Below are 27,793 nucleotides of genomic sequence, written 5' to 3'. Positions count from 1 at the left end.
TATTATTTATGCAAAACTGTCTCTACCTATGTCTTTTCTATTGTATATTCTACAAAAACAAATGAGAATGCATGGTTTCTTGGCATCTCCTCCCTACAGCTGTATTCTGATTCCTTAATGATTTTACTTTCGCAAAAGATGGGCTGAATGCTAACTAATTCCTCATCACACATTTTTACTGTAAGTCAATGTTTGTTGAACATCTAATATTCAGTTAGCTGTGAAAAGTATTTATATCTCCAACAGACTCTCCACAAGTCCACAGATCATCTAACCTCTAACCTCACAGGAAGCTGGGAGAAAAGGAAACGTCTTCTATCAGTTTAATTTTATTTCTTTTAGATCCACTACTCCAACCCAGAGATAAAGGAACTGTTCGTCCCCAGCAGCAAACAGAGGCAAGTAACAACTCATACTCAGTTCTCAAATACTGGCATGAAAATAAAATAAATATTTTAGTTGTCAGCATTAATTACATGGTCCTATCACTCTGTAAAACTACCATGCATTCTTCTTTATAGAGCCCTACACTCCAAATGTAACTAGATGAAAAGCCTATGATTACATTCTCTAAACTGCGGTCTCTCATAAAGGGTAAATACCATTTCTCCTGCAGTTGACAGAATTTTATTATTACAAAAACCGAGATTACCTTGTATTAACAGAAAGTTTATGTATTCATTAAATTTGGCATATTGGACAAGTGTCTATCCAGTTGGATATGTCCTGTTAGGCTGACACACTAACACTGGTACCAGCAAACTGGAGATGTTCAGGACTTAAAACTGTGAAATGTGATCTGTGATCACTACTCTGTCACTGCACTTACACCTCCCACTGAATCTAAGCTGGCTAGTAATACATCCAAGGAAGGTCAGTTTAAATACCTTGTCTTTTTGCTGCTTTCCAGAGATAGAACTGAATTCTACTGCTATTTACTCATGTTCCCATTTCTCTAAGTAGGAAGTAACGACTAAAGCTTACCATGAAAATGTACATTTATCTAAGTTTGCTAATGTGATCTGTAGAGAAAGTCCAGTTCCAGGTAACCCTGTTTAAATGCCTAAATGTGAAATTTCTCAATCTTTCAGCAGTTAATTATTATGGTTGATAATACTCTGCAGTGGGCAAAGAGAAGCTTGGTAACATCAGCTGACCACAAAAAGCCGCAATATTTCCCCCCATACAGCCAAAGCTCTGCTGGAAGCATAACCTCATGATAACCCAAAACACAAAGCTTTGTAAATTCCATCCACTTTATCTGGAAGGTGCTTGTCTGCTCAGTATGACAGAAGATGAACCCAAGAGCTGTGAAGGAGCAGAGGTGAAAGGCCCAACAGGAACCGATTAATACAAATACTTGGAAAGTGAGTTGATTTACATAAGACAAAGAGCTCAGAAAGGTCACCCATAGTCTACACAAGAACCACAGGAGAGACAGTTTCTCTCGAAATATCTGACAATAATATTAGCTGAAAGCAAGAGAATATGAATGGAAAAGACTTTCATCTTCTTTAACTTGAGGTTCACATGTAAGAGCTTTGCAGGGCCTTAGCTTTGTAATTTGATAAATACTTTTATATTGATTCAGTAATAAAGCAACACATTACCAGATAAAAATACCTGTGAAACAAGTAACACTGTGTGACAATTGAAAAAAATAAGTTAAATCAAGATCAGAGTTAAAAATCAAATCAAATTCTATCCTAAGAGACAAAACAACTAACTTAATGAATCAACAGGCAAAGACTGAATAGTCTGGTTGAGTTTTTGCTTTCAGACTTCTTCATAGCAATGACAGAATGGATTTGGTTCACACTTTTCAGAAAAATTAGTCTAACAGTACTGAGAAGCAAACTATAAAATTCCATGACACATGAATTCAGTAGTTTTCTTTATTTTCCTTCTTCATTAATGTATTTGAACAGAGATATACACTTACCATTGACATGCAAATTTCTCGCTGTCTATTTCTACTATTCCTGGAGGTGGAGCAACATGTGGTGCTGTCCTAGAGGCTGTAGAGAATGTGGAGAAAAAAAAAAAACCAAAACTTGCTGAAATGTTTTTTGTCCTCCTGAATGAAGCATTTAATGACATCCACTGCTACTGTTTCTCCTATGTTTCTCAGTAAGGATGTATCCAGTTATGGCAAGTCACAAAGGTGCCCACAGCAGACCACAGAGCTGCACTACAGTTTACCAAAGGGAAACAGGGCTTGCCAGGGCCAGAGTCACCGCTAAAGTGCAATCACAAGGAGGGCACCTAGCGAACAGCTGCTTCCAGATTCATGATCATGATCTCAGTACTTTACAGTACTGAGCATGATTTTAAAGTGGCACAATACTCCACCAAAACAGGCACAAATGCACAGCAATTATTTTTCCAGTTTTTAAGTGGATGCAAATATAATGCAAAGGATCTTGTGGTCATGTCACATCAGTTCATCCTATTCACTCTTGTTCACCCCCTCGGTTACATTCTCTCCCAGCCATTTTTTGCTCTGGTATCTACACCCATTCCATAAACAGCACACTTAGACATGTCAACCAGTGTCTGCTCCAATGGTTCTTTCTCAGTAACTTCCTAATAGTTACAATTTGGTTCACATAACAAGAAACTAACTGTTTAGAACCTTCAAGAGTGAATCTATCTCATCTCTGCAATTCTACCAAATACTTTATGTGACTGCCCAATAATACCCAGTGTAAAACGTAATACAAAATGGACCTCTAATTCTCTGAAAATTGTGGGAACTTTTAGGTATTTTTTTCTTCCCACTGAACAAGTTAAAATAAGCAACGTGTGTAACTTTCAGAGAATTTTCAGACTAGCAACTGAAAAACATTAAAATTCTTTCAAAGCTTGTTTCACAACAGTTTTGGCTACCATAGCTCTGGCTAACAGCGTATTTTCTTCCTGAGTGAGTGTTTGAAAAAGATACATATGTTATGTATAATGTTACACTCAATGTTACACTTATTTATGTAAGCTAATCAGAAATCTAGAGAAGATAAAAATCATAGATCATACGGGAAATTTTTTAGAACAGTGTGTTCTCTTGCAGTTATACTCACCTGGGACACCTGTTGCATGGGCCTGTGAAGAACCATGATCCATTACCTGTGGTCTGACATCAAGTATTCCTTGCTGGCTAACACACTGATGTTCAATGAGCTTTACAGCAGTAAGAGCATCAGGTCCAAACATCTGGATGTCCATAGAAACCAGACATACTAATGTATCTAAAGTATTGAATGTAAAACCAACAATGACATTAGGACAAGACAAATGCTATTGGAACATACTGATCTGCTTTAAAATTGCCATGTGCTGAAAGGGATTGCCATGTCTTTGCATGCTTCTGTAGATTTTTTGGTTTTTTTAAACACATTTTGTGGCATAAAAAAAAACACTTTAGAATTTTTAGCATCATCAATTCCTTGAGGACACAATGAATAGATTTAGTAAATTCCATCCCCATGCTGTGTGCTCACACACACACCGCACACGCAAGCCACATTTTTTAAAAATATGTCATGGTCAGTGGTTAAGTCTTTTTTCTTATGTAAGTGAGAGAAGTAATCGATTTTGCTTCTCCCTTACCTATGCTCTTCTCTACTTTAGCAATCTTTGAGCAGGCCACTTCTCCCATTTCTGTGAGCATGTATAGCACCTCAAGTGCTGAGATTACAAGCAGCACATCTGGTAGTGTGAGATGACATATGATCTCTTTATAGGACTCTTGATCCACATATTCACAAATTAAGACACCATTATCTTCGGCCTTACAAAGATTTGCCAAGATTTCCATGCCTGGAGAACACATACAAAATAGTTTTAAACAGCAATAATTGTAATTCTGATACAACAAAAAGAATAGCTAGAGATCTTACCTCTCATTTTTAAAAATCTATCCCTTGACATGAGGCATTTTGTAACAGTGTGGAACATTAGATGAGTAGTTTTGAAATCAACAGGATCCAAAAGAAGCTGAGGATAAAGAAAAAAAATTACTACCATTATCCACATAGTGCTAATGGCTCAAATACTTAAATTTGCTTATCAAAATATAAGGCTCAGAAGGGCTTAAGTGCAGCACACATAAATTATACTCGTGTTCATGAAAACTGAACCATGTGAGCTTTTGATTGTACCTAGCATTTTGAGTCCCCTCCTCCTTTTCTGCTCTGAAGCTGCAATCTAATTTACACTTTCCAGTGCTCAGAATAAGGAAAATAACCTTCTTCTTAGGCAGTCAACAGTATATAAAAACGGATTCTAATATCCAACAAAGCCCAGAACTTGAGTAACAAAAAACACTCCTTCCCAAATGCTATCCCAGTCATTCATCTTGTTTCTACTTCTGCTCCTCAACTAGAGATCTCAGACTTAAGTAACATTCTTTCTCAGGCAAAAGAAGTTTGGTACATGGCAAATGAAAAACACCATCTTTTCTTTCAATATTTAATACTGGACCAAAACTTGCAGTCTTATTCCCTGCTAGTGCCCATTTTACTTAAATTTATATGCTATATTTTAAAATATAAGGACTATCTGAATATACTTGCTATAAAATCCATATAATTTTCTGCACAACAATATGACATATCGAAATAGCATATTTTATAACATTCAAACCTCTCTCAAAAAAAAAAAAAAGATGCCTCACATGATTCTGGAAGCATACCCAGTGGCATATGACTAGTTTACACAAAGTACAGTATACAGGACATAAAATCCTCTACAACCCTCTTTCTTAAACACACTGTTTTGAAGTCATGACTAAAGGTTATAATGTGAAGAAGCAAGCATACAGACTCCAGAACTTAACAAATTCCTTTCTTCTCTCTGGGAAACTAAACTGAAAATTATACAATATGAATATCTTCTTATCTCCCTACATCATCGGTCTTCTTCATGTGATTCTATTTTAGCAAATGGACACATACAATCGTATTTTAGTTTTGGCTCTGAACACTTATTTTCAAATTGCTAATTATAAATTCAGAGCATAATTTATTTCCTTTTTCATCCAATGATAAAAAAAAGATTATTTCATTGACACTACTGCTTTTATCAATTTATATTTGAGTTGTTTGCAAACACATTACCTCTGCTGCAATATTTCCCAGTGTGTCAAGCCCCAACTGCCGCAGAGAAATAAAGTGACTGTGAGCAGAGAGTAGCAGGAACCGAAGACAAGTACGATTAGCTGCCAGAAGTTTAACATTTCCCTCTTCAAAAGAAAGATTTCGTAAAATCACTGCTATCTGGAGTACCCGCTGCCCTTCAATATCGTTAATGCCCAATTTGCGAGGTGGATGAAATAAGGATTCCCAAATCCATTCTTCTGATGGAATATCTATGAAGTAAATAAACAGATATTAGTCTTTTCTTTGCTTGATTTACCAACATGCATGTATTAAGATTAGTCAAGATGTCTCACCTTGAGATTTGCTTCTGTCAGAAATTAGATCACGAACTTCAATATCCTCAACAATATCCTTCCAAAACTGAAGAAAGAATTAAAAATACTTAATTTCTAGGGGCTATTTCTTAAAATATTAATTACTTCTACTTATATTATGTTAAAATATTCAAATAATATTCAAATAATTGTTCTTTAAAATTTCCTAGTACCTTGATTCATCTGATAGTAACCAGAATGATGATAGGCAAGATGTTCAGTACTTTACATCAAGAAATTCTTCCCTTCACACACTGGAAGTATGCAGTCACAATCAACCAACACTACTACAGAAGTGCTTTGCTGAAGCACATACCAACTATAGGGCAGTTTTCCATACATCATTAGAAATACAGCAATTCCAAATGGAAAAAAAGTACAGCTCATCCTCCATCTCCTACAAATGGTGAGGACCTAAGGCAGAATAAGGTGACTCCTCCCACTCTCAGTAGATCTTAAGAATCCTGCCAGAAGCTGCTACTTGGAAAGACTTTTTAAAGCTGCTGCTGTGTTTCCTACTTCATCATAACACAATAAAAAGAGAGAAACAACCACCACCATCACAAAAAACCTTTATAAATGTAACCAAAGCAGAACACTTCAGCAGACTGGAATTCAAATTACTTTACAAATTTATGGCCTGGTCTGTAAATGGTTGTTTTGTTGTTAGTCCTTTTGAAATTCAAGAATTAACCAAGGAATTAAGGTTTGCAAGCTAATAAAAATACATAGTGTGATGTATAATAATATAAAATATATATAAAGATAGATGCATTCTAATGTGCATATCTGAACTAAGATATAAACCTTCCTTTGACTAATAAAAATTTGTACATTTCTTTGACTCACTAATGAAATACCGTTCCTCTTCTGACTATAATCACAGAATAAAACCACCAATAAATCTGGATAAAAAGGGGAGGATGGGAAGTACAACAGCTGAACAGCAGGAGAAATTCTGCTATGCAAATGTAATTACTAAATTACAGCATTCATACCAAGCTTGACACTACTATTTTCTTGACAAATACAATACTACAGATTTTCTAAACTGGAAGGAAAAGAATTTTATTTTCACTGCAATGTTGCTAAATGGTGTCCAAGTACTGTTTAGTAAAGAGGATTTACTTGCACAGAAAGGATTATTACCTCATTTTAGCAAAGACAAGAACAACTATAAAAAAGTCTTCTTACTGTTTGTGACAAACAGATTTTTCTAATTAATACTGAAGCTACCACCAAGAGCCACAGAAGACGAAGGCATGTAGGCAAAATTCTGTTACAAAGGAACAGGTGTAACATGACAATTTTTTTTTCCCCCCAAACGAACAGCAAAAGAGGAAAGAAATGATGAAGCTTTCTGGACATTCATTTGAGAAACACACAGCACAAAGGCAACAAAAAATCAGTTCAGCATCCCAAGCAGTTATTTATTCCCTACTACGAAGGATAACTGCAATCTAATACTACATTTTATTAGAAATAAACAAGACGATGCAAAAGTAACAGTCTTTATTGCTAGTTATTTCTATATATGTATATATTTAAATCATGGAATGCTTACAGAAACAAAGCTAAACCTGGAAGCAACCATATAGGGCTTCATGACATCCAGTTAAGAGATAATGGACAAAGGTAAAGAACTGGATTAACATTCACAGTCTGATCACTGTCAGTACCCAAGTTCCTTTGGAAAAAAAATGCAAAGGATTATACAGAATTCACTGCAAATAAGATCAACCAAATGACTGTCCATAAAAGCAATGGAGATTTGAGTCCACAAAACAAAATGTACCAATGGTATGATGACTTACTGCTCAAGAAAAATATGAGAGCAACTGGAGTCAAGTAAGCTTGACAGATTACTCTGAGAGACAAGAAGTGTGATATTTGAAAAGTATTTCAGGTATTAAGGTGCAGAAGGATCTCTGCACACTATCTGAGAAAGATTCAGAGGATAAATGCACAGTAAATGAAAAAAAAATTTAAATTTATAGAAAGAAGTTGGGCAACAAAATAAAGAAGAAAATCAGAGAAGTAAGTAAAGCACAAGAACTGCATGCATGTGGGTTTTGGAACTCTACAACTAGAGGAGGCCTAAAGTAGTCCAAGAACATGAAATGCAAACAATTTGACTGAAGTAAACAGAGATCAATGGTGCACGACGAAATGTAATGTAATTTTTCATACACTACACATCGGACTCTGAGTAGCTGCTGGAGACATGAAAGAAATACCTGGAAAAACAGCTAAATCTATCAGATTATAAACATACCATATAAACACATCACTCTTGAAAGCGAACTATACTCACAAGTGAACCTTGCTAACATGAGGATATTCAAAGCCAAGATTAACAGTCAAAAATGGCAAAGTTTCCAGAGTAGAGGAGAAAACATCTGAGCAGGATGCCATCAGAGCTTGGGGACAGGGACAACAACACAAACAAGGAGAGATACAAGACGACTATCTAAATGCCAGTTGTTCCAATCCTTAAGTAAGGACACGCAGTCATTCCAGCTAACTAGATGTTTAAGCTTATTGGGAGCACCAGGAAAAATCAAGAGGGAAGAATGCAACTAATTAACATAGCTGTAAGAGATAAGAGCAGTTCAACTTAAATAATACTCCAATTTGGACAACTAATGGAACAGATCCACTGACCAGTAAAAACATTTGATTCAGTTTAGAAGTAAGTTACGTAAAAAGTGAGAAGATATGTCCTGCTGCAGTTAAGATAATGAAAAATATAAATTTTTCAACCAGTCTTATATAATGCAGTAAGGACTGGGGGGGAGGAAGGGAAAGAAAAAAGATAGGAAAGGTAATTGATTCCCTTGAAGTTTAGTATAAAGAAACACATTGCTTTTTCATCTTCACCTTCAACTGACAGAGTAGTGATAGGAGGACACAATTAGCACCAAAATGAACAAACAAATAAATGAAGATTTTCTTTTAAAAAAAATGATTATGTGAATGGTGAAAGAAGCAACTGACTTAATACCTGTTCTTTTTTCTTAAAACTGCAAAAACACTTCTAAAAAAACCCATAAACAAACACCAAAACCAGACAGACAACCTCTGTGCTGACAACCAAGTATCTCTTTCCTACGTCAGGAAGCTCCCATGCTTCCCCCAACTTCTGTTTTGACATAGCCACAGATGCAATACAAAATAAATTACTTCCAGAAGTAAGGTCAAACAAATGCTTGCAGTGAGATGCTCTGAAAAAATCTGAATTCCTGGCATTAGAGATAATTTAACATCTGATGTTAAGTTGTTCACATGCTTTCCGAGTATTTCTGCCATGCTGTCAGCAGTATTTCACTACAGAATGGTACTATTTATGTTGTAATGTCCAAAAATAGATCTTGGAGAGCATCCAAGTTTTTTATTAGTAAACCTTATTGCAGTTACAGTGGTTCTACTTAAAACTTGGTTAAAACATTTATAAGAACAACTTGCCCTTATAACAATTACCTAAATTTATATAATTAATATGTAATACATTAGAATACTGTATAATTTCAGATGTTTACAGATCTAGACATGGTGCTTGTTGCTGCTCTAGATCAGCAACAGTCTGTGACAGCTTAGTGGGAAGTCAACACAGAAGTGCTAAGTGCTTCAAAAAAACCCAATCAACCAACTAACCAACCCACAACCTACAGTATTTCTGGACATACTTTTTCAGTGAAAAAAAGGAAATTTTGAAGATTATGAAACATTAATTTTTACAGTTAAGTTTGGCACATTTGTATCACATTTTCAAGTCCATATACTCACAAATATGAGAGCTTAGCTTTCTTAGTTTTAAGTTTACTTAGGAAATTTTGATTAGGCAATCTTTACACTGGTATTTCTTATCAATTAACTAAAACGACTATGGTCCCGCTTGTTCCCAAACTGAGTTACATAAAAATAAAACAAAAGATAAATGGACAAAGCTCTCAACACATACTGTTCTGTAATACTGGCAAGATAGTTCAGTATATAAAACAATTATGAAATTGAGCAGAAACTTGGCTTTATAAGGAACTCTGAAGACTATCTCTTCACATTTTTATTTAATAAAAAGCATAAGGTGTCCAAATATATTTTAATCTAGCTTTCTTCTATTTTAGCCACATAAATCATCACCTGTAATTCAATTCAAAGAAATCACATATCATAGTAAATATGCTGAAATATCAAAACTCTTTCAGCTATAATGCATGCTCTCATTCAGCTAAAAAAGTTCTTCTACAATAAATAACCATTTGTACAAAGAAACTTTAGTTCTATTTTTACTTAATTTCACTGCTTGTACAGTAGCTCATGCCCTCTAGTGGAAAGATTAAAAAAGCCTTGTGCAAAAATAGTTTAACTGAAACAAACCAGCAACACTGCTAACCTATTAAAGTATTTCTCATAGCTTCTTATGTTACATTCTTAATTTTTATAATTCAGAACGTTTCTTTACTGATCATCACAGTTCAAAACGAAACCCAACACAGCATTGTTGCCTTTTGGTAAATATGCTGCCCAACATCCCTTTTCTTCACACACATTTATTTTCTTATAAAAAGAAACATGGAAACCTTTGTTCATTTCCCTATACCTACTGTTTTCTTAATACAATTCTTCCTATTTATCCCAACATTTTAAGACGACTGCGACATAGTGTCCTACTATATTTAAATCAAAGGAATGAAGTTGAGAGTAATTTTAAGGACATATGCTAGTGTATCTTAGAATTTTCAATCTTTTTAAAGGATTTGATACCCACCATATGCAGTACAAAATTATCTTAGTGATTTTTGAATTACCTTAACAAAATCTCTATCAGTTTTCTCCTTCCACTCTTCTCCAAATACAGCAGAAAATGATCCTAAAGCTTTAAACACAAAAAGTATAATTTAGTACAATCTTTAAAAATAAACATTTTTATTAATCTACAAACTAAATAAAGATTCAAGAACACTACAGACTCTTCCAGTGTTTCCTTCTGATCTTAAAAAATACAGCACAAACCAGCCAAAATGTCTGTTGTTGTTTAATTAACAGCTATTGCAATTTTACAGTATAAATTGAAAGTAAGGAGTTCATAAGGAAAAGGCTAGTTTGTGAATCCTGTAAAAAAAAATCCTTTTCCAGGAGAAAAACCTTTCCAGGGGAAACTTTTCCAGAGCTCTTTTCCAAGAGTCAAGATGACTGTTTTCACCCTCACATCATGAACTGTTTTCCATGTGCGCTGTGTAAGCACAAACAACTACTGTAGTAATTAAACAAATTCCAACTCATGTTTTCTAAAGAACAGTAGTAAGATTTTGACAGCATTCAATTCAAACTCAATATTTAACCAAGACCAGTAATAGATTTTCTCGGCTGTTTGACTGAGCCACTACCACAGCTTCTGTAATCATCACTCCTAGAAAACAGCTAAGACTCAGTCAATCTGATTCAAATGCTGAGTCAATCTAAAAATAAACTGTCTTGCAATAGTTCTGTAATGAACAAATAACACATTTCCGTTAAACATTTTGGTCCATGTTTTCTTATTTTGTAGAAAATGCTACAAATCTCAATTTCAAGACCACATCAGCTTTCAATTCACAGAATCCAAACCAAGGCCTTCTACAGCTCTCCAAGCTGAATATACTATATAACCCTCAAACTCCTGGGGTTGCCCCATGACCTGCAACCAACTGTCATCTTGAAGTTTAGGAGGGGACTGGAGGGAAGCTGATGACATATTTTACCTAAAAAAAACTATAAACAATAACAATTATAAAATCTTCATTATAGAAAGAAAAATCTAAAACGTGTATTAAATGAAGTTAATCAGCTATTTTTTATTGCCACCTGAAATTACTGTGGTAGTATTTTCATAATGCTTGAATTTACTAACTAGAGAACTCATTTATTTCAGCATGAAACCTGGCAGATTTACTTTTATTATTTATACTATAAAAAAAGTAAGTATTTCAAATTGAAGTTTCATGCTTCAAAAATAAGTAAACATACCCCTGCTGTTTCTTTCCCCCATTCGTCCCAATTACTCCTCCTAATGCTGCTCAGACATTTCCCTGGATTTATCCAGAAGAACAAATAATCATGTAATATAAAAACGAAGTTTTTCCCAGGGAACAAAAACAGTGAGTTCATTACATGCTCATCATTCCTCTCAGCTTTACCTCAAATACTTTTCAAAAAACACTAAACAGACAAGCTATGGAATAAACCTGTTCTTCAAGTTAAGAACTCCAGAAAACACTGTCTACCCCTACAACATCAAAAAAAAAATCTTTAAATAGCAATACAAAACTCAATTAAATTATTTGCAAATTCCTAAATCAATAATAGTTTTATCAAAAAAACAGGAGAGTGATCGTAACCTCAAAAATCTAGAGAGCAAACATTCTGGGATCATATGGAGGACTAAGTTTCCCTTTAGCTTCCTTTAAAATATTTTCCTTTGAAAGTTCTTGTGCCTGGACTAGATGCAAACACTAAATGACCAAGTTCTAACCATATCTGAAGGACATTAAAAAATGTACAGATTTTTCAGAATATCTGTAGAAAAAGCTAGAGAGAAGCTGGAGGACACTAATGCAATACTGGGGACAGAAGGGGAAAGCTACTAATCATTATGTAAAAATGCCAATTATTTAAAAAACTCAACTAAACCATATACAATGGCTAACACTGGTTCTTCCCCAGAATTTTAAAAGAGCATCTTTGACATACCATACTACGTTTGTGCTTACACATGCAAAGTAGATTTCTACTCAAAGAGATGAGATAGTCTACATTATCAGACTTAATTATACTTGGCTGAAAAGGCTCATTTGAGCAATTTTTTCTGGAGGTAATTTCTGAATTTCAGTATAAAAACACCAACCAAAACCTACTAAACAAAAACCCCCACAAAACCAAAAAACCCAACAAAACCAGCCAACCACAACCAAAACCCAAAATCAAACTCCCAAAACAAACAAACAAATAAACACAAACAACAAAGAACAAGACAAAACATAAAAACCAAACCAAACTAAAAAAACCTCAGCACATAAACCTGGTAAATACTTCCTCCTCACCACCCCAAGATAAAACCTATGCTGTAATAATTTTACAATGATTTAGGTTAACTTATGTTTTGCTCCTCTCTTGACAAGAAGCCATTAAAAAGGAATTATTAGGCATGAGGGCATTTTTTCACACTGAAAAAATCTGAAGAATTTATTTGACATACTTTACTATTTTGAAGGAATCAACTCTCACTTGAAAGTAATGTGCTAACATATTAAGTAATTCTGAAAATCAGATTAAGACTTTTCTCCCTTGAGTTTTATAACCTGAATTTCACTGCAGTTAAATGTGTAGTGAAGTATCAGGACAAAAACGTTAGCGAGTCATTGTTTTCGGACTACCTTTTCTTAAATAAGAAAAGGTAGTCCGAAAACTGCACTGCCATTAAAAAAGAATTATGGAAAGTCACCATGGTCCTACAAATTCAAAAGGAAACAGTAACACACTACAAGGAGATGGAAATCCAACGCTGTATATTTAGCATCCTGAACAACTGAACTTCACTATCAAAAAACTAATTCTTACATTTCACTAACCTGCTAAGTAAATTTTTAAGACTACTTAACTTAAGAAGTATTTGTAACTTCTGTTAAAACCTGTAATCACGGACAAGGTAAACAGAAAAACTAGATATGTTACCATGTAGTAATTTATTAAGGTTTTAATTATCGTGAGTTGTAAAAGATGCTACAACAGTTATAGACACTTACTGTTACAAAAATGTTATATACTTACTGTCATCAAACACCCCAGCATTTGCAAGCAGTAAAGTGATGATTTTAGGGTCCTTTTCAAGCTGCATGACATGCTTGCTTTCATTTGAAAGAAGAGTGCACACATTAATTGCAAAATCCACTTCATTTGGGAGTCCAGATAACAGTGAAAGCACCAACTTATTATAGTCATTTGGTGAGTTTAAGTCCATAGACAGCCCATAGCTTTGACGAAGATAATCTAAATAAAATAAAAAAAACCCAAACACAATCAACAACATTTTCACAGCTACACTCGTTAATCTTGAAACGATACATTAAGCAATATTACTGTAAGTAAGAATTTGGAAAAAGTTTGTTTATAAATTATTGCTGTTTTTGTCAAGTTTTCACAGTACTCAAAGTACTTTTATGTCTGGCCAAAATGTGGAACCCATTCCACTTTGCTGTGTACCTTTCTAGTTACATATCAATTCCTCTGCCACCTCCAGAAAGCAACAATGCAGTACGTTCTCTCAAAGAAAAGCTTACAAAACAGAAGCTTTAATTAAAGTAGAATGGAATTTTAATACAATTTGAACTCAATTTCTACACAACAAATTACACGTCCATTCCACAAAGCCCACCAGCTTCTGATTTAAAGCTTAACTAATTGTAGGCTCAATTCAGGTATTTGACTCTGTGGAGAAATTAGAGATTGAAAGAAAACACTGCAAATTTTCAAGGTAATTTTTTTCAAGACAAGTAACTACACAGCTCTATTAATTAGCAGGGACAATATTTGTAAAGAGGAGAAATAACTTAAGGATTTTAATATTTGTTTTGTTCTGGTTGACAGTGGAATGGTTTTTGAGTTATTAAACTAATAATTTGAGTGTCCTACAGATTTGACGGTTTTAATAATGTTCCAAATTTATCTATGCACTATTTCTGTAGCCTGTCCAAAAAAAAAAAAAAAAGTACCCACACACATGAAGGAAATAGCACTTTCACTCTCAAGAATTTACCTGACACGCTGTGTTGCTGGTAGTTATAGGAAGTTGGAATTGCACCAATAGGAAGTTGTGGCTTTGGATTGCCTGGTTGTACCTCATCATCCTCCTCTCCAAAATGATGGACTTTTTCATACTTTTCTAGATAACTGAAATAAAATTACACATAAAAAAAAGTGGTTTTAGTGCAGCTAAATCTTTTATTCCAAAAGCAGAACTTCCAAAGGAATCAATCTAGAAACAGGAAGATTTACTGGAAACAATAATCAAAATGCTGAAAAACAAATCCTGACTGACAACAGGTGACAGAGAAATGTAGACATGTGTAATTACTGCTTTATATACCAATTTTTAAACATTTTTCAAAAATGATACTTAGATAAATTGCAACAAATTGCTCCCCTTTGTGACTAAGCCTGTTTTTCCCAAATCAACTTTTGCTACTCAAAATAAGCCTGCAAGTGAAAGTATCATAAAAACTACTCTGTGCTCATTACTAATACATATACCAAGGTCAAGGCCAGAAAAATACTTATTTCTTTTTGCCTTGTTTAAAGAGAAACTGTACACTAGGTCCTAACAACTACACAAGAGTAAGAGACTTCAGGGATACCAAGGGCAGCAATTCAGGATCAAAAAAAGAAAAAAAAAAAAAAAAGCTGATATACTGTACAAAAAATGGACTTTAAGCCCAGAAGTTATATATACAGAAAGTAAACAGTCAAGCAGCTGGTAAATTAATTACCTCAATGACAGTTAATTTAGCATCAGAAATGTAACTTTCAGAATCTGCTACACTCCGGTATATTAAGTCAATTTAAAATACCCACTGTAGCATTAATGTCACAGTGATATGTAGTTGAAAACCCTTCATGAAATTAAGTCAAGATCAAAGATTTTAATTGTGCTGAAAAATGACAATACCAGGTCAATGAAATCATAATAAAAACACTGTAAAATCAGAAAATAATTTATATTTTATTACATTTATATTTTTCTTTGTATAAGCTAAAATATTTACAGTATGAGTAAGCTTTTGTATAATTTTTGCCAGTACACACTGAAGTAATTAACTCATGGTAAATCCAAAAGATTTTAAGGAAACAGCACTCCCACTGACCTCTGAGGAATATTTCCCATTCATTAAATTAGTAATTATTTCATGAAGTGAGGTATCAATGACATAACCATACCTTTAACGTGTTAGCAAACAATTTTTTTCTAAGAAAAGGGCACATTTCAGGAGAAATTAAAGACACCACAGCTAATAAGGCAAATCATGCTGTACTGTATCACATGCAAATACCATTCATGTCTGACTAGAGTTCAGGATATTCCAAGTACTACATACGCTATTGTTACATGAACCACTGCCATAGTCCCCTCCTTATTATATAAACTCTTGAGTCAGTTAAGGAGACAGCAAAAATCTTCCCTGCACAGTCATTTGCTTTTAGGGTTTTTAAAAGACTAAAAAATTACACTTAAATATGGTTGCTTTTATCTTTAAACTAAAAATACTCATTTATGTGAGTTAAGCTTCAACTGAGTATGTACACAGAAATAAACAGTTTTAGAGAGTTTTACTAAGTTTTTAAAGTCATAGCTCAACACCGTTCCAAAATCTAAATCCTAAACTTTCTCTTCTCCTACATTTTCTTACCCTTTTAGCCCACTTCTTTTCTTTAGCTTACATCTTATATCCAGATGAATCAAATCTGTAATCCAATCAGTTTTAATTAACAGAGCCTGTGCATTTATGGTCAAGACAAAAAAGAGCAGTTCAAAGACAGCCTGACCTTCCCTTTTTCTGTCCAATCACTCACTCTTCAGAGAGCTCATTCAGAAAAGTAGGAGACAGTCTTGGCTGTCCATTCATTTGCTTTCCAGTCATTGGCTTTCCAGTCATTTTTCAAACTGAGCAGGGGTCAGATGAATACTAGATCTGGTGCAGGGAAAAACAGCAGGTGTACGTAGCCAAGGATGCCACATGTATCATTTCAACACTGGTAGAAGCTACACTGCTGTAACTGTCTAATAAATACTGGGGCTAGAGCTAATTTCCTTGTATTTGGCTGGTCTGAGTCAAAGCTTGAGCTTAAAACAGCTGCATTCTTGAAATAAAATTTCACAGAAACATTTAATAAGATGAAGTAAAAATACCTATACAGAAACACATATGGTACTCAAAATACAATCTGCAAATTATTCTGGAGTTGTCCATTCTACCAAGACTGAACAGCTACTTAAGCATTAAAAAAATGCTGTATATATCATAAAATAATTTATGTTGTTCCATAGTCTTATATGAAACATATACACTTAACCTTATGCTTTTTATTAAAGCCATATTCCAGGAAAGCTGAACAATATGAATACCCTAGATGTTCTCCTCTGTTAATATTTACTTTCTTAAAATGTGTTAAAACAGTTCCACTGAACACAGAAAATCTCAAAGTTCAAGAATTTACTTCCTTTCTTCCCCCTCTGAAAAAAAATTAGGTATATATTAAAAGACCTCTGCAAACTAAAATGGTCATAATTTTTTCAGTGTTGACAACAGTCACAAAATTCTCACAAATTTCTTATTAAGCATTTCACAAGAAACCAGGATTCAAATTACATTTAAGTGATGATCTAATTTTTCCCTACGCCAATGCAAGGATTGACTTCACTTTACTAAATTCTGAGCTCTTTACATTGTTATTCAATTTACCCAGGTTCTGCCTCTTCAAAGAAGAATCCTCCTTTCTTACCTCACCCCAAACTACCAGGTTTGCCAAGGAAAAGTTGAAAACTAAACAAAATAAAGCCCTCAATAATCCCAAAGCATCAGTTACAAATATTAAACCCTGCCTTCCTCCCACCCCAAGAAAAACCCAAACCTCAAACCAAGCAACAGAAATATGTTCCCCACCTCTAACACAAACACTTTATTCTCTTTAAGATACTCCTAGTATTCAGGGAGGATGTTGCACTATTTGTCAATCCATTGCGTGTAACAGCACTGTAATACTAAATTTCAACAATAATAACCAGACTGTAATAGACTCTTCAGTATGATTCCTTTATGCTACAAAAGTACCAACTGTTTACAGACAGCTGTACAGACCTCAATCCTCCAAACACTCCTTTTGTTTCCTGCAGAGAGAATGCACAGCCCGGAATTTCAGTGTACAGAAGAAGCTTTGCAAAATTAGCTTGTACATGAGCTTTACTAGTCTTAAATTCTAATCTCAACAGTCTGGCATACAGCTACTATGCAAACAGCAGAGCAGTTTAGCATAAACACATGTCTTGCTCTAAACACAAAAGAAACTTAGAAATAAATGGAGCTTTTCTCTTACTGAGAAATAGTTGTGCAAATGCTCATACGTTATGATCAGTTGCAACAGCTAATTTCATGTTTCAAAACAACTTGGATCTGTAGTTATAGGCTAGAAAGGCATACTTTGGTCACAGGAAAAGGTTTTTAGGAATTCAAAATGCTTCCTTAATTTCACAAAGTCTCAGGTAGCATACATCAGCAATAATAATCTCCTAAACTTCTCTTTTAGTTTCAATACCAACTGAACAATTAGATCCCAACAAAGAAAGATGCAGCAAATATCTACAAAAAAAAAATTAAAACAACTAACTAAATGAAAGACCAGAATTGAATTACTAATGAAACCAACAATGTATATGGGATAGAAAAGTTTTTAAAAAAGCCAACTTAAGTACTATGTTGAAGCCTTGGTGACGATGGTGTAAAATAAGGAATACTGCCTTCTGTGCACATGTAGAAAGATGCTCCACACTGTTAGCATGGCACCCTGAACTGGTGTTACCCACCGGATACATGAACCAAAATATTCAAGAAACTGAAATGCAATGAAACCCATTTACAGCCACTCTTGGCCTTTCAGCTTGGGTCGCTCCTCTGTTCAGAGAGGTTTAACTTAAATTAAATAAAGAAAATAAATGGAACAATAAATAAATAAATTTTTTAAAAGCTACACACCCCAAACAAAACCAACACCACCACTCCCCAAAAACAACAAAACACACACACAGCTCTGGCAAATAGCCAAAACAACAGGATATGCCAAGTATTGAAAAACAGGAAAACACTTGGGCAACCAGAGACAGACATGTGCAGACTGGCTACTTTTTGAAGGGCAAGTAATTTCAATGTTTTCTAAAAACCTGAGTTACTTTCAGGATCTCTTGATTTGGAAATCAAAAGATCATATCTCTTTGAAAATCAAATTCATATTACTCATTCTGTTCCTCTGACAGAAATAAGTCACTTTGTTCCATTCAGGTCTGTGAGAAAAAAGTTCGATGAAGATGAGTAATATTTTTGTCCATGAAAAATACTTATTTAGTAACAACACAGGTTTTTATTCAGCCCAGTGATTTTTAGGCTTGTTTTCAGATATTTGGGAAAACATACTAACAAAAAGAAGCCTACACTAGATACATCTAGGGGCATGTATAATTTACTAGAAACAGTAGCCCTGAATGGGCTTGGAGTATACCAGAAACTGGTTCATGTAACAGTTTAAAACATCTGGCTCATTTGGATATTTTAGCTCCCTTTACCAGGACACAATAAATGTGCCAAAATATATATTAAGCCAATGTCTGGCAAAACATGAGGTGCAGACACGAACTGTCACAGTCCAACTATCAGTTCCCTCCTCACCTTTTTATTCAGCTGAAGATCAAGCAGGTACCATTTCTACCACAGCTCTCCACCTCACCTTTCTTGAAACTATACTTCTAACAGCATTACTCGTGGGGGACTGACAACATGATATTGCACCATTTCTGTTTGCCCAAACACCGCCCATTGTGATGCAAGACACACTCACTCTTCCTGCTCATTCACTTGTACTTCTTTTCCCTCTTTGCAATACTATTGACAACAACATCCTAGATAAACATGACTGTAATAAGGATTTCACACTATTGAATACTCCAATTTGTATTACTTTAAGTGAGAATTATTGCATATAGTCTCTCTTTGCTCCTAATTCGACATGACTCTTGCTCTAAACTCATGACAACTCATGAACCTGTGGTGCCAATCAAAAACTGCAACCTTTTCAAAAACATACCATCTTTATTAGACAATCCATTGCAGTCCTACAGCTTGACTCTATGCCTGATACAGTTACTTGAAAATGCAATCCATTTATGAAGCCTAATAGCAGGCAGTATTTTAATCCCATAGAAGGCTGTTTCTCAGCAAGGCCAAAGCATTCAAGCTTGACTCTGCTGCTGCTGCTGGCACACACAGTGGAGACTGCCACACATTACAATGAAAATCCTGCTTAGAACTTAACAAAGCTGCTGCTGCAGCTGCCCCAAGTAATGTACCACTCATTTACTCATCTCATAGATGTTCACTCACTAAATTCCTGTCCCAAGAATTATCCTAAGCAGTTTCTGAAAATGGCAAACACAACAACTTGCTAAAAGGCTCTGCTCAAACTTTTAGTGTACACCAACAAACCACCTCAAATTTGATTTCATGTCTGAGTGTTTTGCCAGTGTCATCAGCAATCTTTTCAGGTTGGTTTTTTTTCCCCCTGGCCCTGAGGGTGCCATGAATTCCAATTCAACAGTTAAACCCAATTACTGTCAGAACTGATGCTTGCAGCTGAATCCTTCAAAAACAATGTCTGCATTTTCCATCTTCACCTTGTCTACCTCAGAAACTGACTATCTCACATAAGGCTTCCAGTGAAACGTTGCACACATGATTCTCAGCAATATTTATTTGATTTCGGGTTTTTCGTAACCACCTAATAAGACAGGCTGACAAATCAAGACTCATAATGCTGTACTTGGCCAGCATACCAGACAAATATGGAACTCCAACAGCTGTGCTTTTCAAACACCTGGTGGAGTGTCCCACATTGTGCACGCTGGATACTGTCCCAACCAGCCTGGCCTGTTTGGAAAGAGGTCCCGTGTGGGCCCATGAGACCATACACACCATACCAGGGGTTCTACCATCCAGCCTCCACCCTGACAGATTCTGTCACACTTCAGGAGAATTGTGTGCCAACTCAGAAGGCTTTGTGCAGATTAAACAGCCCAAGCCCAAGTTACACATAATCACATACAAACTATAATTGTATTTACATGGAATTCAAATATGTTAAACTTTAGTGCCACATTTTGTAAAATAAGACTACATGATAGATGGTCCAATTTGGTTGGAATTTGGCTATAAAATTCTTATCCTACCAAGAAACCTTTGCAAACAGAGGAAACCCAAATACATGCCTTCATGAAGTTCTGAATCTTTTCTAAGGCAATCTTTGTTAATCTTTGTTGGAAGAAGTGTAAAAGTTATGAGCATCAGCAACCCTCCAAGTTTCACTTTATTAGACATTACAAGAAGAAAAAGATTCAATGCTTCAAAGAAAAAAATAAATCATTCAAGTTCATGAAAATACCTTGTTAGTATCTATAGGAACACTGAGAGGAAAGAAATTAAGGTCCTATTTCAGGTTTTCATACTCATAATGCTCCAGCTTAGAAGGGAAATAATAAAAGATATCTTATCAGCCAACTAAAGTGCTTATGCTGGAGAGCAGTTTCAAAAGACTGAGGTGGCTGGAGGATGACATCAGTCTCTGAAGAAACTGCACTACCAGCAACTCCAAAAGATTCTAGATAAATACACTGCTATGTAAGCTTGTCTTAATTTATTTTTCAGTTTTATTTAAATGTAATCTACTTGTGATCCACAGTTGTGGTCCAGACTTCCTTTACAGGAAGGAAGACTTCCTTCTACTGCATTCTCACTGCTTCCCAAAAACAATTCAAATACAGCATCACCTCTTACTGCTTCAGCGGCTGCTTCATCAGACCCGCTGGGCTTCACATCCAGGAATATCTGAGCTGTCCAATTACTAACAGTATTAATTCTCCAATCTTTATCTTTTCAACAAAGGCAATTCCCAGATGTATTCCTCTTACTAATACTACAGTCACTCTGTTTCCATCTAGGATGACAGCTCATCAAATCTTAAGTATAATTGCAGTCTGAGTTTAGCTCTTCTAGCAAAACATCAGAACCCTCTAGATTTGTTATTATCTCGATCACATTTTCACAATTCTTGAGAAACACCAAAGTTAATCTATTTTGAGAAATAATGTACAGACTGTCTAGATTTCTCCACAGTGCCTGAACACAAGAGTATCTGAATGGCACTAATACAGATGGTACCACAAGTTCAGAACTCCTGTAGGCCCATGCAGGAAATTTTAACTAAGCATTGCGTGGTGTGCCCATAGCACAGCAACAATGTACTAATAGCCACATCAATCACCTTATTTCAGACCACCACCGAAACCCCAAATACCAGGACACCAGGAAAGCCACTGTAACAATTTCAAGTATTCATGTATCCACTGCAAAGCTGGCAGCAATACAAATGAATATCTCTACACCGTAATATGTATAGTGACAGTAATAATAAAATTTTCAACTAAATACAGCTTCTGACATAGCATTAGTTATAAATAGCATGTCTTGTAAAACAGTCTGCACAGAATGCTAAAACATGCTCTCAGTGAACACTATTTAGGTCACTAAGTGAAGTATTAAGGTAAATACTAAAATAAAAATAATTTGTTTATGTGGATTCCTTCACAAACATATCCTAGGACTGGGTGGTGTTTTGCCAACAGATTTATCTAGTAAGTGTATTTAACAAGAAAATATTAAAAAAATATATATAAACCACATACTTAATTTAAACAAAAAATCAGAACAAAGTTATCATTCCTACACAACGGGGTAACTTAGAACATGTTTAAAAGATGGGCGTTTCCATTAAGAATAGCAACTTATATATTGTCAAATACTGAAGCTAAAAATCTATTAGATACTCCCCAGATCAGAATCAAGCAAAAGAACATTAAACATATTATAGACTTTAAACACCAGAGACTAATGACCACATGTTCTGAAAGTATGTCCTGAGACAAACAAATACAAATATTAAGACATTTTAATGCAAATACACAAGTACACATTCAATGCATATAATGTATGAAGTTGTGTAACTTTCATAATGGTGAGCATGAATAGGTGTTAAACTGGCCTATATAAGCATCCTATAAATATTTAATTACTCTATGGAAAAAGTTACACATATTATAAACAAGTATAGCTTCATATGACCATTACTTCTCTTATTATTTAATTACTATGAAATTTAAATTGGAGAAATACTTTGTGTGTGTGTGTGTGTGTGTTTAGGCAGCACAAGAGAGAGCAGAGAAAATAACACTCGACAGAGCAACACAACATTCTATCAGAGCACAAACTGAAGAGCTGTTCTCACTTAACAGAAAATTTCTACGGCAATTCTGTCCTAGGTTTTTTTTTCCAAATTCAGGATGCAAGCTGGCCTTGTAGTACGTATGATTAAGGAAGTGATTCCCTGGGTTTTTTTTGATTTCACAGTTCCATTATCAAATATGCAATTAGAGAGAGCTAGTATTTTTTCAAAAGAACAGTTTACTTTCAGACTTTCTAGGACTTCATTACTGTTTTCAGAGAAACCTGACTAGGGGGTTTTGTATGCAAGAAATGAATTCTTTAATTTTGTGGCTGCTAAGCACTACACTGAAATTATTTTCACAACAATAATGCCCAGAATTTATCCCATCAAGAATTCCAAGTACTTTGACTTTCTCTGAAATAATTATAAATACACAGCTTGCTATATTATCACAGATGGTAATAGCCACTTACCTTGTCTTGTCTATGCAGAATAAATTTATCCTACAAAGGCATAATCTGGCAAAATAGCGCAACACGTGAACAAAACAACACATCACATGCTTACAATTAAAATTACACACTTAGAACACTTTGCTAAACTGGAATCTGGCTCATCTGCAAAGACTTGAATACTCCTTTTCAACTGCAAATACTTATCTTGCACATTTTTGAAATTTAAGACGTTTATACCCTTTTCAAACTGCAGTAATAAGAAAAAATACTTTGAACTTAAACATAATTAAAATTATTAAAAATCTGTAACGCCTCATTTTAAAATATTAAAAATATTTTATTTTTAAAAATAATTGAAAATATTAAAAATTTGTAACGCCAAATATTTGTGTATTTCACTATAAGTCTGCCAACAGAAATGCTGCTTATGGATATTAATCAAACACCACTGACAAAAACATGTCAGCTGTTTCTAGACTGAGGTGTGGAAGTTCAGACTATACCCAGTCAAAGTACTATCTTAATTATTGGAAAATGGCCCTTTCCCCCATGCCTATTATTAATCCATACTCTTTGCTGTATTCTGGCAGTGCTGTGACAAGAAGGGCAAATAGGTTCCCGTAGCATGCCTGGTAATTAGAAGGATATTATACATGAGTACAATAATTGTAGATCTGAATCTCATGAGAACAGCAGCCTAAAAATAGCTTTTCAAGATTTTGGCAATTGCTCTAACCACCATGGTAAACATTTCCACAATACTTCTTTCAGTGTTATTCAACAGTTACTAGGAAAACCCCAGAACCATGAAACACAGAATAAAAATATAAAATTTACGGATTCCTAATGCTTGTAGTCTGTTTCTTGAACTTACTGAGTCTACAAGACTTATAGCCGTGCCATTTTTTCACTTCACATAGCTATCTGTAATTTCACCATTACTTTCTGCAAAGATTTGGCAACCTTAACAGTTGCACTTTTATGCCTTCATCACAAACCAGTCTTTTCCTGCAATTAAATTTATTTACAATTTCTCTGCCAAACTATATTCCATGCTCTGACCCCATAATTAAAGTACATGTACCAGTTTACATGTCCTTATTTTTGTGGTAAATCAAACAGAATACGAACATTAATTAATTGCTGAACACTCTACCAGGGATTAAATATTCATGGAAAAAAAAAGAATGGAATAATACAAAAAATCTGAATAAGAGGATACTGCTGGGATTCTGAACTCTAGGAACATAAATTCTTTAAGGTCCAGGTGGAGAGGAAAAAGCCACCTTGGGAGCAACTACTTTCTTTGTCTCAAAATCTTCCCAGAAATCAGTCTGTAAAAACAAATGAAATTGGACATGCATAAAAACACTCAACCTAAAAATATCTGTGTGTTTCAAATAAATACAAACCTACCCACACGGAAAGTAAAATAATAATGATAATAATGACTAATTTTACAATTTTTGATCACCTAACAATATGTAGTTATATGGTTTAAAGTATCCCAGTGCATTCTGAGAATGTAGCCAAGTGCAAATTTAGAAATGATGATTAAGAGGTAACATATCGATTTAGCTGTCTTAAGTTGTAGAGGCTACACATCTATACCAGTAAAATCAACAGTGCTGTGAGCATTCCTGTGCATGGTAATGAACTGCCTGCACCGCTAAACTGTTAAAGAAGTGCCCGAAACAACTTCTGTACAGGCCAATTAGCATTCTTTCAAGCAATTTGAAGGCATCTTTCAGAGAGTCATCCTTGGTAAGGGGACCATTCCCAGGAGTAACTTTGGATATAACTGCTCTGTTTTGGGACCAGGACTACGGGCGTGAGCCATGTTATGTCAATTAGCTTGAGACACACTTAATTCACTAATATAGATACAGCCAGAGAATCACTGAATGCTACACAGATGGCCTCTAGCTTAACACTAATTCTGATAAAGCATGAGGAAAGCAGAATCACAGATGAAGTGTCACTCCTTCAGAAAACATTTTACAATAACCGACACAATAATCATGAAGAATTTATAAGCATTTTCTTTTTGCTTTTTATAACTGTAATGTAAAGCCATTAGAACATATACAAAGGTAAAAGAAAGCCAACAAACAGACATGACGAATACAGATAAATCCCAAAGATCAGATTTCCTGTTGGAAAATATTCATCTCCGTCACTGAAGATAATCATTGCAAATTGCTTTAAAGGCAGAAGGAAGAGAATTTTGGAGTATCAGAATGAAAAAAAATAAACCAACAGCTCTACTTTTAACAACTTACAAATCCAACAAATTACTCAATGAGAAGGCTGTGGTGAAATACATAATAAAACCACTTAAACTCTAATCTTACATAAAATAGATACAGATACAAAAATGTGTTGAGCATATTGGATGAGAAATTCTTCTTTCATAGGAAGGCTAAAAAAGAGCACCTCAGTATCAACTGTGTTCAGGTATTAAGTATCAGAAAATGCCTGGAGTATGTATAGTCCCTGCTGGTGGTCTAGGGTTTAGAGGAGATAAAACCTGATCCTCCACTGTGGATTAACCAGCCTTTTCAAATACTGCGTAAACCCAGTAAGGCTTATTGTATTTCTAGTATTTTGAATGGAAATAACTTCTGGGAAGATAAATGCCCTGCAATAAACATACTGTGTACTTTTTCAAGAGACACAGTTTAGGGACTTCTAAGACTGAAGAAAATTCATTATGGAAAGCAACAAAGTCACATGGTATCTGTATTAGGCAATATATGGACATATAAACAAACATTTTCCTAAATAATCATCCAGATGTTATTCTTTCTTATCTCGGAGCCTTCTACACTCTACATAAATTTGAATAATTCTGAAGGCTACCATCAGGTTGGCTTTAGACAACTCGATCTAGTAGATGCCCCTGACCATGGCAAGTGGGTATGCGTGTAGGGTGTGTGTGCCTATACGGTCTTTAAACTCAAAGCATTCTATGATTCTGCATTATTACCACATACAATTACTGGATTTGCTACTTATATTTCCTTTACTTTCCTTTTGACTTATACAGTGTATAATATCTCATTAAAACAATCAGATTTTTGAAAACCTAGCTATAAACTCAAAACAGAGTAGTTCTACTAAAAAAAGACACTTTACTTAAGTTTCCAGCTAAAACCAGCATATGGTGCTAATCCCTTTCTTTAAGTACTCAATATTCTGAAACCAGGCTACCTCAGTGTCACATAAGCTCTGGACACATTTTGAAGAGTCTTCTTCAGAGCAGTGCAATCTTTGACCAAGAGGCAGAGCTCATTTCTTCAAAAGAGCAAACCTTCTCAGAAATAAATTTCAAACAAGAAACTAAAAATAAATCTCCAGTATTTTCTGCTCACATGTAACAGCCATGCTCTGCAACAGATGGGGAAAAGAGTAAATCCTTAAGTAGCATAGAAAGCATTAAGCCAGTGACAACATCCAATCCCCTGGAAAGACTGTGGACACAAGGAACAAACCACATAAAACACCTTCTTTATGAACTACTTTAAGATGATCAGTGAGCAGTTAAGTTTTAAAATGCTAAAGATGTTAGCATAAATGCTAAAGATGTTAGCATACTGTTTTATGAAGTCATCTAACACTTGAAATAAACTGGCTGATGTACTGTAATCAACAATGTTTCTACAAGATTTCTCAAGTTAGCAGGCTGTGAGGGAGCAGTACCTGCCAGCTGATGAGAGACAATGGTAATCCAGGACACACTGAACTGCTGATGTCAGATCCCAAAGTAGTTTAACAGTAATTTCTCCTATCAGTTTGAAATCCATGTCTTACACAAGCTGCACTTGACCAATGTGAATATGGAATAGAGCCCATATCCAGATTTTGCATCACTGTGCAAGTTGCCCTCTGTCTTCATCACTAAATATGCTACTGAGCTTGTCTGATAGTTTGGAGGGTGTTGGTTGTTTAGTTTGTTGTTTGGGCTTTTTTTAATGGACCAGAGGCTCTGATTCATGCCCCAAGTAACCTGAACATTTCTTCTGGGTAGCTTCCTTTGAGAAAGATATGGAAAGCGTCATTAAATATTTTTAAACGTTTTAAGCTCCTGGGAGCAGGGGCACACCAGATGAATTACAACAAACTTACACAAGATGGACAAGCAACTAACTCTGTTTCTGGGCACCTAGTTTTTATAACACAAGCAATATTTCACACCGACATACTGTGGCCACTATAGAAAAGAGACTGCTTTTAAAAAGAAAATGTAAGTACCTTTAGAACTGTGTGTATTAAGTTGCATTCTAGCAACATAATCTCACAAGTATTTTGTCATGCTATAGGAAGACATAAAAAGAATCTGAAAAGATGAAAACAATTGAAGAAAGGGGTTTAAGACTGTAAAAAACAGTGAGATATTGTGGAAGGAGGACGCTGATTTAGGAGCTAAAGTGGAGACTGGGAGAACTCTATACTCTCCCTTTAATGCAGTAGGCTTTTAACAAGGGGGAAAAGAGCATCCAGAAAACATATCAAAATTAAATTTCCAAAAGTTAGAAAATAAAGTTTAAAAATTTAGCAAATCAGATCCTACATGAGAATAAAGCACATGCCAGCCAAAAAGCAAAGGACAAGGAAGGCTTTGGGAAGAAGCTGCTGGCAGCATGCACAGTGGCAGGGAAGGGAGGCTGCACTGTGCCTGCAGTAGCTGACCCCATCAGAATGCACAGACAGAACTTTTCATATGGTACAGATTAAGAGGAGGTGAAGGAGAAATGAAATGACATTTACTTTCAAGGGAAACAGAGGAAGATTATAA

The 27,793-nt window shown here is 35.0% G+C and overlaps 1 protein-coding gene across 1 annotated transcript in view; it reads right to left on the bottom strand.

Annotated features, from left to right (window-relative positions):
- Positions 1 to 27,793, bottom strand: part of ARID2 (AT-rich interaction domain 2) — a 93,389-nt gene that overhangs the window by 25,548 nt on the left and 40,048 nt on the right. Inside the window, exons 4-12 of the mRNA XM_038152972.1 lie at positions 14,262 to 14,395; positions 13,277 to 13,495; positions 10,279 to 10,346; positions 5,450 to 5,516; positions 5,115 to 5,365; positions 3,897 to 3,993; positions 3,607 to 3,816; positions 3,078 to 3,245; positions 1,943 to 2,018 (exon numbers count right to left, since the gene is read on the bottom strand). Coding sequence (XP_038008900.1) covers positions 1,943 to 2,018; positions 3,078 to 3,245; positions 3,607 to 3,816; positions 3,897 to 3,993; positions 5,115 to 5,365; positions 5,450 to 5,516; positions 10,279 to 10,346; positions 13,277 to 13,495; positions 14,262 to 14,395 — 1,290 coding nt within the window. The remainder of the gene's footprint in view (positions 1 to 1,942; positions 2,019 to 3,077; positions 3,246 to 3,606; positions 3,817 to 3,896; positions 3,994 to 5,114; positions 5,366 to 5,449; positions 5,517 to 10,278; positions 10,347 to 13,276; positions 13,496 to 14,261; positions 14,396 to 27,793) is intronic.

This window comes from Motacilla alba, chromosome 1A, assembly GCF_015832195.1.
Source record: "Motacilla alba alba isolate MOTALB_02 chromosome 1A, Motacilla_alba_V1.0_pri, whole genome shotgun sequence".
Classification (NCBI taxonomy): domain Eukaryota; kingdom Metazoa; phylum Chordata; class Aves; order Passeriformes; family Motacillidae; genus Motacilla; species Motacilla alba.
This window is presented reverse-complemented; position numbering and strand designations above follow the sequence as displayed.